Consider the following 14,979-nt stretch of genomic DNA (forward strand, 5'->3'; position numbering starts at 1 on the left):
AGTTTTTGGCCTGCTTCCCGGGGATATACAGTCCTAACATCCTGTGCAGTCTGGGGCAGCCTTCCTGATAGCGTGCACTTGAATGCTGTCAGAATGATCCCAATCTTGTGAATAAACACGGAGAAACCAGTGCTTTGGTTCTTGGCTTTGAGGGTCACCTTGCTGACGGAGAGGGGGCTGAGCCTGACTTCCAAGACTCATTGTTCAGTAGTGTTTGCTGCTGGGTCAGGCTGGGCCACTGGTGACATGGAGCGGGGTGGTATAGCACTCTTGCCTGATGTGCTGACCCCTGTGGGTCCCAGCCCCAGATGCTACCAATGGCCCCATTGCTCATAAGTATGGCTGTCCCAAGGAATGTCCAGAAGTTGAGAGGAGTGAGCTAGAAGAAGTGCTGCCCCAGACTCGACATTGTAAACTCATGAACTTCTCACAGACTGTTGGGCCCTGTGGTATAGTGTATGTAGAGCATCAGACCAAGAGTCTTGTGGCAGTTCAAGCTCTTCTTCCTTACGGGCAAGCCCTTTAACCTCTCTGAGCCTGCATCTCTTCCTCTGCAGGACACAATAAAGATGCGGCCTGCTAGTTATTCCTCAAGAGTGGCGGCAAGACCATTCATTCATTCATTTGCTTAACCAAGCATTTAATTGAGCATCTGCTATGTGGCATGCTGGGTGCTGACGTGTGGAGGAAACAGCAGTCGGATGCAGGGCCACTGGGACAGGACACGCAGGCCCTGCCTGGCCTGGCAGGGCGGCGTTCTCAGGGAAGGAAATGGGAAACAAGCTGTACCGTCAGGTGGCGTTTTTTTCTCTCCGCTTCCCTGGTTTTGGAAAGAGAGGGTGCCTTGATGATGTCGTGAGGGTGCTTTTGGAAAGTTGCATGTGCCCATGGCTGCTTCCTGGGGCCTGAGAAGCAGCAGCATCCTGGGTTACTGGGAAAGGATATGAGGGTGGGCATTGCCATGGCCAGGGTGGGGTCTGCCTGTCCTCCTCAGGCCTGTCATAAAACACTCAGATTCCCTGTCGACTGGCCTCCTGAGGCCCTTACAAGTCAAATACAGGAGCTTCTGGATCTGCCCCTCCCAGACCACCCCCTGCCCATGTCTGGGGCCCACCATAGGCCCACCACATGCTCACCTCTTCAGCTGCCCAACCTGCCATCTCTGTTCCAGGCCCATGCTTCCCTCTTCCACACCACCAGGCCTCCCTCACTTTGCAGACATCTGTCCTACAGGGTGTGGATGGCTGGCACTCTAGCCTCCCTCACACCTGTGGTCCCAAAGCCCCTGCCTTATTCTAACTTGAGCCTGAGCTTCCAGTTCATAGCCTCCCCTCACTCCTGGGATGTGACTTCCACTTTGGTGGCTAAGTCTTTGTTTTCCTTTTTGCCCTAATTCTCTCCCAGGCTACAGGCCTGAGAGCATATCTGGCCAATCTGGCCTGGACCCTGGGACCCTCTCCTCATCACAAGCGCCTGCATGTGTGCCTCCAAGAAGCTCTTCTGCATCCTCTGTGTGTGGCTTCGATGTGCTTAACCTGTTCCCCAAACCTGACCATCACGTCATATCTTCCTCCTTCCCCTCCATGTGTGGCACATGCTTGCCCTCCCCGTTTAGCCTCCTCAGGCCTCCCAACTGTTCATGGGATCTGGTGTCTGCTCCCTCCCCTTCCCAATGCCCTTCCAACATGGAACAAAGGGCCACACCCTGGGGGAGCTGGAATCTTGGATCTGTGGCTCTCTTAGATGGAGATGACAGGCTGAACAGGCACTCTCGGCCTCAGATGCCACTTGGGGAGTAGACTGAGTGGACCCTGGAAACCTGGCCTGGGAGGACTGGGCAGGGAGACTCCAGGATAGGGCCGGCTGGGGCTCCCGTGAAGTCAGGCCCAGGGACGGGAGACAGCTAGGGCAGGAAGGGGCTCACTGGGAACAGGCCTCTTTACAGACCATAAGGTGGGACATGAGATAGGACTCTGGCAGTGGCTCCACCTGTGTTAGCCCAAGAAGTCCTGTTTGAAAGGGGAAATCAGATCAGGAAGGTGTGAGTGATATTTCCTGGCCTGAAGATCAGGCATGTGTACCCTTCAGCTTTGAAGTCCCCGGAGTGGCCCTTATCAGAGCAGGTGTTGTGTAGTCTGGGTGCTATCTTAATGTGTTTGTGGAGTGGCCTGAATTTAGGGGCTATCTCTGCAGCCTGGGCTCCCAGCCAGAGGGAACCCCGCATTCTCCATAAAGGCTGTTGGGAGTGGGCACTGGCTGGAGTTGTGGCCAGACCCAGGTCCAGGATGAGATGTCTCGTGGTGCTACTTTCAGTCCTCGCTCTCTCCCAGGGCACTGGGATCACCAGGTGGGTATCAGGCCCCAGGGGAGGGGATGGGCATCGCACGCATCGGCTCTGTGTGGGTCTCTAAATGGTCTTCCAGCCATTGTTCCCCCGGGAGTCCTCAAGGACATGCTGCAGTTTCCCAAGATAGTCGCTCCCGGTCAGTCTTGCCTTCGTGTTTTCGGCCTTTCCTTCTAAGGCGTTCCGTTACTCTCTTCAGGGCGTGATGAACAAGAACAGGGGGTCAGATGGGCTGCCTGGGGGATTAAGGGCATGGCTTCTGGAGTTAAACTGCCTGCGATTTGATCCCCAGCTCCATCACTAACGTAACTCTCTAACACCATTTAACATAAATTTGTGAAATTAGGATGACAGAAGTATCCATCGTATGGGGTTATCATGAGGGGTGTATGAGTTCGTATTTGTAAAATGCTCTGAACAGTGCCTGGCACATTGTAAGAGCTATGCGTGCATCTGTTAAACAAAATAAAGTTCTCGTTATTTTGTCCAAATCCTTTGTGGGTGAAGTTCCCAGGTTCTCCTCCTAAAATAATAACTGATACTTACGGAGTTGCTTGCTACTAGCTGCCAGACACTTAACTAGGTCTTTACCTATACTAAGCCTCAGGGATTAGGTAGATATATTATTTGCATTTTACAGATGAGGAAACTGTTGTTCAGGGAGGGTCTGTGAGCTGCCCAAGGCCACATGATTAAAAATGGAGGAGCCAGGACTTGGTCCCAGGTGGTCCCAGTCTTGGTCCCAGACTCTTGCCAAAGACCGTCACACTACCTCTGGTTCCCAGGTTCGATCCCTGTCAAGGTCCGAGCCCAGGGAAACCTGAATCCATCCCTGGGAAGCAGGATCCCTAAAAAGAGGTCCAGTCTTTGACCAGTGGGGGCTGCTTGTGGTGGTCCTGAAAGTGGAGTTCTTCCAAGTGTCTGGCATCTGGTGGCCTCAGCACAGGCCTGGAGGCAGGAGTGGGTGGAAGTTTCATGGTGGCTGGAGCCTGTGTTCAGGGCCGCCATAGTGGGGCGGTGGACTGCCTTTGATGCTCGCTTGCCCTGAGGGAGGCTCTCTGGGTCTTGTGTTGTGATGGGACAGCTCAGCAGAGTTGCAGTTACTAGTGTGGGAGTCGCCAGGCACTCAGCCAGTGGATCTTGTAGCCAGTGAGAACCGGAGCTGGAGAAAGCGGAAAGCACTGGGGGCTTGGACATGGGAAAGGGCAGCTGTGGGCTTGCTCCCAGGAGCTCAGTCCAGCCTCCTTCCTTTTGGGCTGAAGTTCTTTTCTATCATCAGAGACAAAGGCTGAGAAATGTCTCGAGAACCTTTCATTTATAGGTCAGGTCCCCGCTGATGTCACACCTGAGGGCTGGGGGTGGGAAGGCGCCAGACGAGAGACCATAACTCACATACGAGGTTGTTCCACGTGGGATCCATTTGGGACATGAACAACATGAGAAAACCCGTTTTCTTTACGGGTCTTAAAGCTGCTGCCATTTTATTACTCTCAGAGCACTTTCACACCTGTAGTCTCCAGTTGTCCTTAAAATAGGCCCACGGAGGAGGACCATGTGATTCTTAGAGCTGGGAGGGACATTGGGAACCATCACGCTCCAGTCCTTCAATCCGCAGGAGAGGAAACTAAGAGCCGGAGAGGTTAAGCCACTCAGCTGGTCCACAGCAGGGCCCCGAGACGGCTGGAAAAGAAGAGAGAATGCATTTCACAGAGAAGAAGCTGGAGCTCTGCGGGCTTTGGGGAGACCAGGTCTTGACCCAGCTTCTGCCGTCTTCCTTCTTGATTCTCTTCCTGCTGATCTGCCTCCATCACCCAACATCTAAATTCTAACCAAGTTCCGTGGGGGCCACACTCTGTGCTGAAACCCTTTGAAGAATTTCCACCCACGTTAGGCTGCCCAGAGAGCAGAGAACAGGGCTTGGCAAAGGGTAGGAGCATTGTCATAGCGTTTTCCAGAGTGTGGGGGACACCATTTTTCTCTCCAGACAGTATGCTTCTGGAGGGTAAGACTGTACCCTTTTCCCCATTGTGTCCCCTGTGCCCCATACGGTGCCCCCGGCACATAGTAGGTCTACAGTAAGAACTGGAGACTGAATGACAATACGCTTAGTGTCTTTCAAACCTTGGAGTTGCAAAACTCATTAGCGGATCGATTGAGTCTCCACCAGCATTAAAAAAGAGAAAGGAGTAGGAAATGTCAGAGTGCATTGCATTTTGTAAGGGCTGGTGTGGATTTGTGAACTGTCGTAGAATGCGATTTTCACTTCGGGTTATGGTACAAGACTGGGGGGCTGGCTTATGGAGCCCAGAGCCTCTGGGCACTTCTCTGAGGCTGGGCAGCCCTGTGGAGATGCCCACCTCACCACTAATTCTTCCCCTTTCCTCAGGATCCCTCTGCACAAAGGCAAACCCCTGAGAAAGGCACTAAAAGAGCATGGGCTCCTGGAGGACTTCCTGCAGAAACACCAGTCTGCCGTCAGCAGCAAGTACTCCAGCTTCGGGGAGGTGGCCAGTGAGCCCCTGACCAGCTACCTGGATGTGAGTGGCTCTGGCTGCCTTCCCGTGATGATTCCCACACAGTGTGTTGGCTGCCCCCTGCCTCTTTCCTTCTTTCAGGAGTCATGGCACCCCGGGGGATGTGGGGCCGTCTCCCACCCCTCAGTATCTCCCAGGGGCCAGCAGGCCCTGTAAAACCAATCCCTGCACCTCAGACGACCTTCCTGTGGACAGCATCCCTCGGGGGTACGTGGTCTGCTCCCAGATCCAACCTCATGCCTGCATTTCTGGGCCCAGGGAACCCATGTCTTGGGCTGGGCTTGGCACGGAGGGGGCAGCTGCCTGGGACATGGCAGGAGTGCCCCCTGTGCCCTCTTCCTTTTTGGAGACTGTCTCTCTCATCTGTCACTCTTGGCAGTAAACAACCTGCTGTTTTTCTCTTCTGTGCCCTCGTTTCCTTATCTAGGTCGTCCCCATCCCCGCCCCGGCCCCAGTACTGACCCGTGAGGAGAGCGGGAAAGGAGGGGCGGCCAGGACAGCTTGGGTCTGGGGTCTGTACCTAGCTGGTGCCCCATCACTATGTCCCTGCCCCTGGCAGGGTGGCCCAGGCTCCCTACCAGACAGGGCTTACCTTTTGGTCCAGTGTATGCTTTGTGGGCTGATTCCAGCAGTGGATGTAGGGCTTGCGGGAGGGGCAAGACACACATGGCTGGGGTCGGAGCTCAGCGTGGGGACCGGGGATGAAGAACCCCCCAGGGATCCTCCTTCCATTTCTTCCCTAGGTCTGTGGGCAGAAAGCACGGGGCCTACAGAACTGAGCAGGCTCCGTGCCGAGCGTCAACCCTCACCCAGTGCTGTCTGTCCCCAGAGTCAGTACTTTGGGAAGATCTACATTGGGACCCCGCCCCAGGAGTTCACTGTGGTGTTTGACACTGGCTCCTCCGACCTCTGGGTGCCCTCTGTCTACTGCAAGAGCGACGCCTGCCGTGAGTGACCCCCACCCCCTGCCCTGCCCACCCCTCTGCTCTGCCAGCCACGGTCAGGGTGGCTGGGGGTAAACATAGGGGGAAGGAGAGCTTGCTTGGACATGCCCAGCCTCGCTCAACCCTTCCAAATGGCCAGAGACTGGGAAGGTGTGCAAATCACAGGCTGATGGATAAAGCACCAGTGAGAAATGAGGGGACTTTTTTCCTTTTTTTTTGGCTCTATTAGGAGCCAAGGCAGACTCCTTACCCTCGCGGGTCCTCAGTTTTTCTTTCTGTAAAATGGGGCTACAACATGCCAGTGGGTCCTGGGAGAATGAAGTGAGAGGTGCTGAGTAAACTTTTTTGTTGTTGTTGTTGTTTTTTGGCTGAGTGTTTTGGGTCTTCGTTGCTGTGAGCGGGCTTTCTCTAGTTGTGGTGTGTGGGCTTCTCATGGCGGTGGCTTCTCTTGTTGCGGAGCACGGGCTCTAGTTGCACGGGCTTCAGTAGCTGTGGCATGTAGGCCTAGTTGCTCAGAGGCATGTGGGATCTTCCCGGACCAGGGTGCGAACCCATGTCCCCTGAATTGGCAGGCGGACTCCTAACCACGGCTCCACCAGGGAAGCCCCTGAGTAAACATTTAATATATGTAAATAGTTTATTTCTCCCACAATCCTGGGAGGTTGGTGCTCTTTTTGTCCCCACTTACCAGGTGAGGAAACCAATGTTTAGTGAAGCAAAAAGAGTTGCGGGAAATTACGAAGCTGGTAGAAGCCGGTCCCGGGAAACCACAGGGATGGTTGTCTTCTTCCTTTTTTTTTGTTTGGGAGCTACGAAGGTAGCACTGGGGGTCAGAGAGTTGGGTTGAGCAGCAAGGAATAATTTTCTTGCTTATTTTCAGTAGAGAGAATCGTTAGTATTTAGACGATATCCTTACAAGACCTGGTGAAGATTCAGCTCCCACTGGCACTGTCGAGCGGTGAGAAGATGCTACAAGCCCCACTAACCCTGAGTCTGTGTTCCAGAAAATCACCAGCGCTTCGACCCAAGCATGTCGTCCACCTTCCAGAACCTGGGCAAGCCCCTGTCCATCCAGTATGGCACGGGCAGCATGCAGGGCTTCCTGGGCTACGACACCGTCACTGTGAGTGGGGCTTGGGGCCAGCCAGCCCTCGCCTTCCCCTCGCACCAGCCACTCTCCCACCCAGAACCCTGGGCTCTGGGCTGTGCCACAGCTGGTGCCAAGAGGCCCTTTGGGTCCTGGCCCTGTTGGTGGCGCTGTGGGGGAGGACTCTGAGAGGGATTTTAGCCAGCAGCAGCTGTGGGGTGTCCCTCCCTCCCTTCCCCATGTCCTTCCCATGTCAGTCCCCAGAGCCCCACCCGACGCGCTTCTCTGGGTCCGGTTTCCATCCTCCTAACCCTTTTCTCACTTGACCTGGCCATAGTGAGTCCTGAATCCTGAATCTTCGCCAGTTCTGAGCTCTTCAGCGTCACCTGTGTGATCTCATTTTAAATTTAGTTCTTTCAACAGCCCTTTGAGGAAGGTATTCTCACCCCCATTGTTCAGATGAGGGACCCGAGGCTCAGATGAGCTGATAACTTGCCTGAAGTCGCACAGCTGGGGGACAATGGGAGCTGAGTGTCAGACCCACGTCTCCGACTCTCTGGGCTTGACCTCATTCTTGATCAGTCACAGAGCAGCATCTTCTTTCATGTCAGAGAGCATCTGTGCCCTCTGGGCAAGGGCTCCCCTTGCTCGTGTTCCTTTTTGTCTTCTGAAGTACTTAATACAGTGGCCAGCACATAGTAAGTGCCCAATACACGTTAACATCTTTCTTTTCGTCCTCATCCACCATCTAAGATTAAAACTCCAGCAGCATCCCTTGGTGCTCTTCCCCTTGATCTTCCTTTAGTTCTTCCCGGAGTCTGGCTGAAGTCTTTTCTACTTCAAGCCCAAAAGGACACAGCCCTTCTCTGCTGACAGCCCTCTCCTCAGCTGAGGAGTTGCCCTCCCAGCTCAGGTCTCCCCAGGAGTCAGCACCAGAGCCACTGGCTGAGGTGGCCCCGCAGACAGACGTCTGGAAGGCCGATTCCCCTGCCGAGGTTTTGCTATTTTCTGCTGTTTTGGGTTCTGGGGGGAAATCCTGCATCTTCACGGAAGAGCTGGCCCTTGCTGTGGGCCTGAGCCGTGGTGCACCTTGCTGTCTTCGCTCACCCACCTTGGGCAGGGGGTGGGAGAGAGAGGCTCAGGGGTCAGGACCTCCCTCCCCCCTGCCACCCACAGAAGTCTCACATGAAGTGAGAATGAGTGGGGCACCCAAGGAAGAGAAAGATCAGTGTGGGTGGAGCAGGGTGAGCTAAGGGACCAGAGCATGAGGGGACGCTAGGACACAGGTTTCATCCTGAATACCTTCAGGAGCCTGTGGAGCAAGGGGTGACGTGAGGACGTCCACTCTCCATTTCGCTTCGGCTACCTGTGTGGAGGATGGGTTATAAGGGGACAGAGTAGAAGCAGGAGGCCTGGTGGGCCGCTGTGGGAGCTCAGAATAGGCTAGTGGACGCGTCAGCCTTCCAGGGAAGCGGGCAGGTTGATAGGACACTTTGGGGTTAGCACTTCTTCGCAGAGTGCCGATAAAGGTTCACTGATCATACATTTGGTAAGTGCGCGATAAATGTTCAGCGTTCATATTCTTTAGTCTAAGCACTGCCTTGAGATGCAGGTGTTATTATTCCCTGTAACAGATGAGGAGGTTGAGGCTCAGAAAGGTACCTGTCCAAGGTCACACAGCACACGACAGAGCAAGGATGCACAGCGGGATCTTTTCTTCTTTTTTTTTTTTTGCGGTATGTGGGCCTCTCACTGCTGTGGCCTTTCCCGTTGTGGAACACAGGCTCCGGACATGCAGGCTCAGCGGCCAGGCCTCGCGGGCCCAGCCGCTCCGCGGCATGTGGGATCTTCCCAGACCAGGGCATGAACCCGCGTCACCTGCATCGGCAGGCGGACTCTCAACCACTGCGCCACCAGGGAAGCCCCAGCGGGATCTTTTTCGATGCAAACTGCGTATGTGTTCTCTCTGTCCATCATGCTGCTCCCACCGCTCTTCCCTGGGAGATGCCCTGGTGCAGCAGCTGATGGTAGGGCTTCAGGCTGGCAGAGGGCCTTGCAGCATCCCTTGTTTTATGCCCTTCTTTGGGCTCACCCCCAACCTCTGCACCATGAGTACTGCTGTCCGTACCCCCAGCCATGCTCTCTCTTCCCCTGCCACCCAGTCCCCTGCCTCATCAGACCAGTTCCCTCAAAACCACAGCACAGAGCTGGGAAAGGAGGCTTTTCTCTCTTAAGCTCACATAACTACGCTGCCTAAAAGAGGGAGGGTGGGCTGGCAGAGCCTGACCCTCGACCTTTCTGGGTCCTCTGCCTGCAGGGCCCCCTGGTGGAGGTCACTCTGCCTTTCTTGCAGGTCTCCGACATTGTGGACCCCCAGCAGACTGTGGGCCTGAGCACCCAGGAACCTGGTGACGTCTTCACCTACTCTGAGTTCGATGGGATCCTGGGGCTGGCCTACCCCTCCCTTGCCTCTGAGTACTCGGTCCCCGTGTTTGACAACATGATGAACAGGCACCTGGTGGCCCAAGACCTGTTCTCGGTTTACATGGACAGGTAGGAGCTGCACCCGGCGTGGGCTGGACTTCCACATCCTGGCAGGGGCTGTCGGCTGAGGAGTGTCCACCCCTTGGGGACGCTGCAACACAAGGGTAGTCACCATCATCCAAGCAAACCTCTCCTTGCTTCCAGAAACATCCAACCTCCTGCCTAAAGGTCCCCAACATGGTCACTGATGCAGCCAGAGTCCACTGGGCCAGCATTTGACTTTCATTTCTGGCATTTAAAAAAGGGAGACTGGGGCTTCCCTGGTGGCGCAGTGGTTGAGAGTCCGCCTGCCGATGCAGGGGACGCAGGTTCGTGCCCCGGTCTGGGAAGATCCCACATGCTGCGGAGCGGCTGGGCCCGTGAGCCATGACCGCTGAGGCTGCGTGTCCGGAGCCTGTGCTCTGCAATGGGAGAGGCCATAACAGTGAGAGACCCGCGTACTGCAAAAAAAAATAATAAATAAATAAAAAAAAGGAAGCCTGAATCCATCTCTGCATACGGGCTTTTAATCTCTTTTCTTCCAAAGCGGCAGGCCTCAGTAATCATTTATTGATGTCCCTGAGACTCACAGATGTTTAGAGCAGGCTCTAAAGGAGTCCAACCTTCTCTTTTCAACATGCAGGGAACTGAGGCTTGGGCGGGATGGTCACCCTCAAACTGGTGGACGAGCCATGTCAGGGGCCCAGGGCTCCTGACTCCCAGTCCAGTGTTCCCCACTCTACCCGCCTGATGGGGCAACTCTGCTAGACAGAGGGGTGGGTGGCAGGACTGGCAGAAGGGAATCACACCCAGGAGAAGGAGCTGGGTAACCCAGGCAGGGGGTAGATAGGTGCAGTCACTCATTCGTTTACTCAGTAGATATTTATGGGCCCTTACTATGTGCAGGGGCTGTGCCAGGAGACGGGGATACATCAGCAAACAGGACAAACTGGTAGTCAACTTTTTAGCAGGGGAAACGGACAACACACACATCGTAATTACGTATACAATTATGATGACAGTTGTGATAAGAGCACTCCCTGCAGGGGAGGTCTGCATGTACTGAAGGCTTAATAGTAACAGGCAGCCCAGTCTGACAAGATATGTGTGTGGAGAGTGGCCAGGGGAAGCTTCGCTGAGGCCCGAGTGGGTGATATGCAGGTGAGGCAAAGGGATGGCACATTTTAAGCAGTGGGGCGGCATGTGTCAGAGCCCGGAGGTGGGACAGAGCTTGATGAGGCCAAGGAACAAGAGCTGCAGAGTGAGAAGCAGGTAACCCACAGTGTGCCGGTGTTTCCTGGCCATGAGACAGAGTCCCAGGAGGAGCAGAGAGGGTTTGGGCTGGGGTGGCAGTTTTTTTTTTTTTTAGAAGATGTTGGGGGTAGGAGTTTATTAATTAATTAATTAATTTTGGCTGTGTTGGGTCTTCGTTTCTGTGCGAGGGCTTTCTCTAGTTGTGGCAGGCGGGGGCCACTCTTCATCGCGGTGCACGGGCCTCTCACTATCGTGGCCTCTCTTGCTGCGGAGCACAGGCTCCAGACCTGCAGGCTCAGTAGTTGTGGCTCACGGGCCCAGTTGTTCCGCGGCATGTGGGATCCTCCCAGACCAGGGCTCGAACCCATGTCCCCTGCATTAGCAGGCAGATTCTCAACCACTGCACCACCAGGGAAGCCCTGGGGTGGCAGTTTTCATGCAGAGCATGTGGGACCTCATTGAAGATCCGTTCTCCTACTCGAGGCCAAAGGGCTGGGGGCCGAAAGCCTTGAGTGGTGGGGGGCAGGGACACAGTGGCCTGAGCAGAGCCTGACAGGCACGTGACCTCCTACTTCCTGACCTCCCCTCCCACGGTAATGCCCATGCTCTGGCTCTAGTGCTGCCTCAGCCTGGGGGGGTGCTGCAGAATTCAGAGAGAAAGGATGCTGCAGCTGATATCAAAGAAAAGCCTGCAGTACCGGGAAGGTGGGAGAGCTCATCTGAAGCCTTTGGGGTGGAGGTGGGTGTTGGGGGCAGGGAGGACAGTGCGGCAGGGTCTGAATTGCATCTAACCCTGCGTGGGGCTGGGCTACCTCCTCACAGAGCCAGGGTGTCGGAGTCCCACATCATGACTTTCCTTGGTTTCAGGAATGGCCAGGAGAGCATGCTCACACTGGGGGCCATTGACCCGTCCTACTACACAGGATCCCTGCACTGGGTGCCTGTGACCTTGCAGAAGTACTGGCAGTTCACCGTGGACAGGTGGGTGAGCGGCAGCTGTGGCCCCGCCAGAGGCTGTCTCCAGGTGTGGGGATGTGAGGGTCTGGGTGTCAGCCCGGTAGCTCGTAAGACCATCACATTAACGTGTGAATCAGATGCTCCAAGGTCAAGTGTCTTTGTCAGTGAGAATGCTGAACGTTCACTTACACTTTATTAATAAGACTAGCTGTGCTTATCCCGCACCACTACCTGCCAGGCGTTGTGCTGGGTGAGAATATGACTGCCTGGTTTAGTCCTCACTAGAGCCCTGTGGGGGTGGTGCTGTGATGATCCTTATTTTGTAATTTACTAACATCGACTTTGAACCTCACGACCATCCCTTGAGGAAATCAAGAACGGGGTGGTTAATGTACCCATTTTGTTGATAAGAAGCCTGAGTGTAAGAAGACTGGGGAATTTGCAGCAAATAAATGGCAGGAGAAAGCTTGAAACCAGATCTTTGGGCAACCAGTGTGGTACTCATTCCACCACTTAATGCCTGTGACTTTGTTGTTTCATTGAAGTTTCTGTCCCATAGAAGGTCAGGTGGCCTCCGCTGAGTCACTGAGTTGGGAGAAAATGGTTTCGGGTCTTTTCTCTCAGTTCAGGAAGTTATGGGGGCTCCAGGAAGGAGCCCAAAGAAAAGGATCTGGGGTGGCTGGACTTCCTTCCTGCCAAGGATCCTGGCAGGGGAGGCTAGGAGGGACCCAGGGAGGGAGGGGTGGATGCCGGATGCGCTGCGAGGCCATCCTATTTCCCCTCTGCAGTGTCACCATCGGCGGTGTGGTGGTGGCCTGTGATGGTGGCTGTCAGGCCATCCTGGACACGGGCACCTCCATGCTGGTCGGGCCCAGCAGTGACATCCTTAACATCCAGATGGCCATCGGAGCCACACAGAACCAGTACGGTGAGGTGAGGCCAGACCCTTATCCCCACCTCCCCAGACCCCCCTGAAGAGGGAACCCCTTTGCACATGGAAGAAATGACAAAGGGAAATGGTGAGGGGCTTGGGATTCCTGCAGGGGTTGGGAGGCATTCAAGATGGCCTAGCTTTTCTAGCTTTGGCTCACTTGCTGTTGGAGGTCCCATGTCTCGTGCAGTGGCTGCAATCTGACTTCCTGTCCGCAGGGAGGGTCATACATCCCCGACTCCCTGAGCTCTGCTGCGCCCTCTTGTCCCCCTCCACTCATGGGTCTCCCCTCTTCCTCCCTGACAGCTAAGTGCTCTCAGTGTCCTTGGGAGCTCTGGCTGGGCTTGGAGGGGAAATGTCGAGGCAAACAACTCCTTGTCTCGAGCTGGTGTCTGTCCCTGGGCTGGTCCCCATCGGTGTGACTCCTCTGAGGTCTAAGGACCTCCCTGGGGGTCCTCTGAGTAGCAGGTCCCTCCCCACTTCTCGGCTGCCGTGCAGAGGCAGAGGACCCACCTGGGACTTTCTCTGCTACTGGCAGTCAGATCACACCCACGGCCCTTCTAAGAGGACCTCCCTCTGGTCTTTAGTTTGACATCGACTGCGGCAGCCTGAGCAGCATGCCTACGGTGGTCTTTGAGATCAACAGCAGAATGTACCCACTGACCCCCTCCGCCTACACCAACCAGGTATGAGTCTCCGGAGAGGAAGCCTGGGCTCACCCAGCTCCCCTCCTGCCTCCTGGCAACTCAGCGCATCGGTGATAAGTGGCATGGGCTAGATGGAGAGAGCAGGACGTGCGTTTAGACCACCTGGCCTTTCAGAGTGGGGTCTGTGGTCCTTGGGCCTCATTTGTGGCTGCGGCAGCCTCATCCTGGGAGAAATGGTGCAGACAGGAAGGACCGAGCCCAGCGGCCTGAGGGAGGGTGGGATGGGCGGGACCACAGCCACCCATAGGAACCTCCATCCACTGCGCTAGCTTCTAAGCCCTGGGGCCTAGGGCTTTGTCTGGGATTTTTCTTGATAACCTGGGCTTTGTGGGGACCCAGCCCTCATCCCTACTGCCCTGCCGGCTTCAGCTTTGACCTAATCCTGAGCACCCCGAACTGTCAAGGTCTTGGGTCCCCAGGCCTGTTCTGGCTGGTCACCAGGGCCGTAGGTGCTAAGAGCAGGAGGACGGGGGCGTGGGGAGGGCCGGTGAGGGGGAACGGGGAGGGGACCCACCAGGTGATCTTGGATCTGACACTTCATTTCTGAATGTCAATTTTTTCGTCTGTTGAGTAGATGAATCTGATACTTGTTTGCTTAGCTCAGAAGGTGATTTCAAGGGTGAGAGGAAATAATAGATGAGAGAGTGATTGGGGGTGGGGTCCGGAGAGGCACAGCAACTGGGGTTGGGACCAGCTTCATGTCAGCCTTCCCTTTCCCAGGACCAGGGCTTCTGCACCAGTGGCTTCCAGGGTGAAAATAATTCCCAGCAGTGGATCCTGGGGGATGTCTTCATCCGGGAGTATTACAGCGTCTTTGACAGGGCCAACAACCGCGTGGGGCTGGCCAAGGCCGTCTGATTGCACCTCGGACCAACAACCTCACTGTCCCCAAACACACGCACATACACACATGCACCCGCACGCATGCCCACACACATGCACACACATAGGTGAGGTTTTTAAGCAGACGGTTCTCAATAAATACTACATCTCTGCAAAGCCTGGCTTCCTTTGGGGCTGAATCCCTGCACCGCTCTGGGGGTGGGATGTGACAGTCACGTGGTGTGTTCGGCAGAACGGGGGCCACATGGGTAGGGGAGCACAGGGGACACTGTGGATGGATGGAGACTTTCACAAGGGAATTGGCCATTTCAAGTTCAGGTCAGGTTTTTAAAAGCAAGACCAGTCTTGCCTTCCTGTTTTCTTACTCCCCGTCTTTCTGGGGAAAGAGTGCAGTAAGGGAGACCTTTGCAGGATGAGACTTGTGCCCGGGGAACAAGGGCTTGAGGTCAGGCCGAGTAGAGAATATTGGCCTAGGGAGAGAATGGCTCTAGTTCTATTAAGACAAGGCCTTGACTGCCATTTGGAGAAGACATTAGTGGAACAGGCAGAGGGCTTCTGGGAAGATCTGAGGGTCCTGAGGTTGCTGTGGGGAAGAATCACAGCCCAGAGTCCCATCCTCAGTCTTAGAGGCTCCACACCTGACTTGCCAGGGCCTGAAAAGCAGCTCCAGCGCCGGAGTGGCCCATGTCCACTGGCTCACAGAGGCAGACATGTCAAAGGTCAGCAAAGGCCACAGCTGTCAGTGAACAGACCACGCATGCTCACAGGTCCCTGCAGTCTTCTGAGGAGGGGAGAGGCCGCCGAAGAAATACAAATATCAGGGGGTCAGAACAAGGGCCTCTAGGCAAAGGTAAG

At 55.2% G+C, this 14,979-nt stretch overlaps 1 protein-coding gene across 1 annotated transcript; it reads left to right on the forward strand.

Moving 5' to 3' along the window:
* The first annotated feature begins 2,285 nt into the window (after nt 1-2,285).
* LOC132421913 (chymosin) lies at nt 2,286-14,139 on the forward strand. The gene is made up of 9 exons (XM_060006759.1): nt 2,286-2,347; nt 4,731-4,881; nt 5,708-5,825; nt 6,827-6,945; nt 9,263-9,462; nt 11,554-11,667; nt 12,432-12,576; nt 13,162-13,260; nt 14,002-14,139. The coding sequence occupies exons 1-9, from the start codon at nt 2,286-2,288 to the stop codon at nt 14,137-14,139; spliced, it is 1,146 nt and encodes a 381-aa protein (XP_059862742.1).
* The last annotated feature ends 840 nt before the right edge of the window (nt 14,140-14,979 follow it).

This window comes from Delphinus delphis, chromosome 1 (assembly GCF_949987515.2).
Source record: "Delphinus delphis chromosome 1, mDelDel1.2, whole genome shotgun sequence".
Classification (NCBI taxonomy): domain Eukaryota; kingdom Metazoa; phylum Chordata; class Mammalia; order Artiodactyla; family Delphinidae; genus Delphinus; species Delphinus delphis.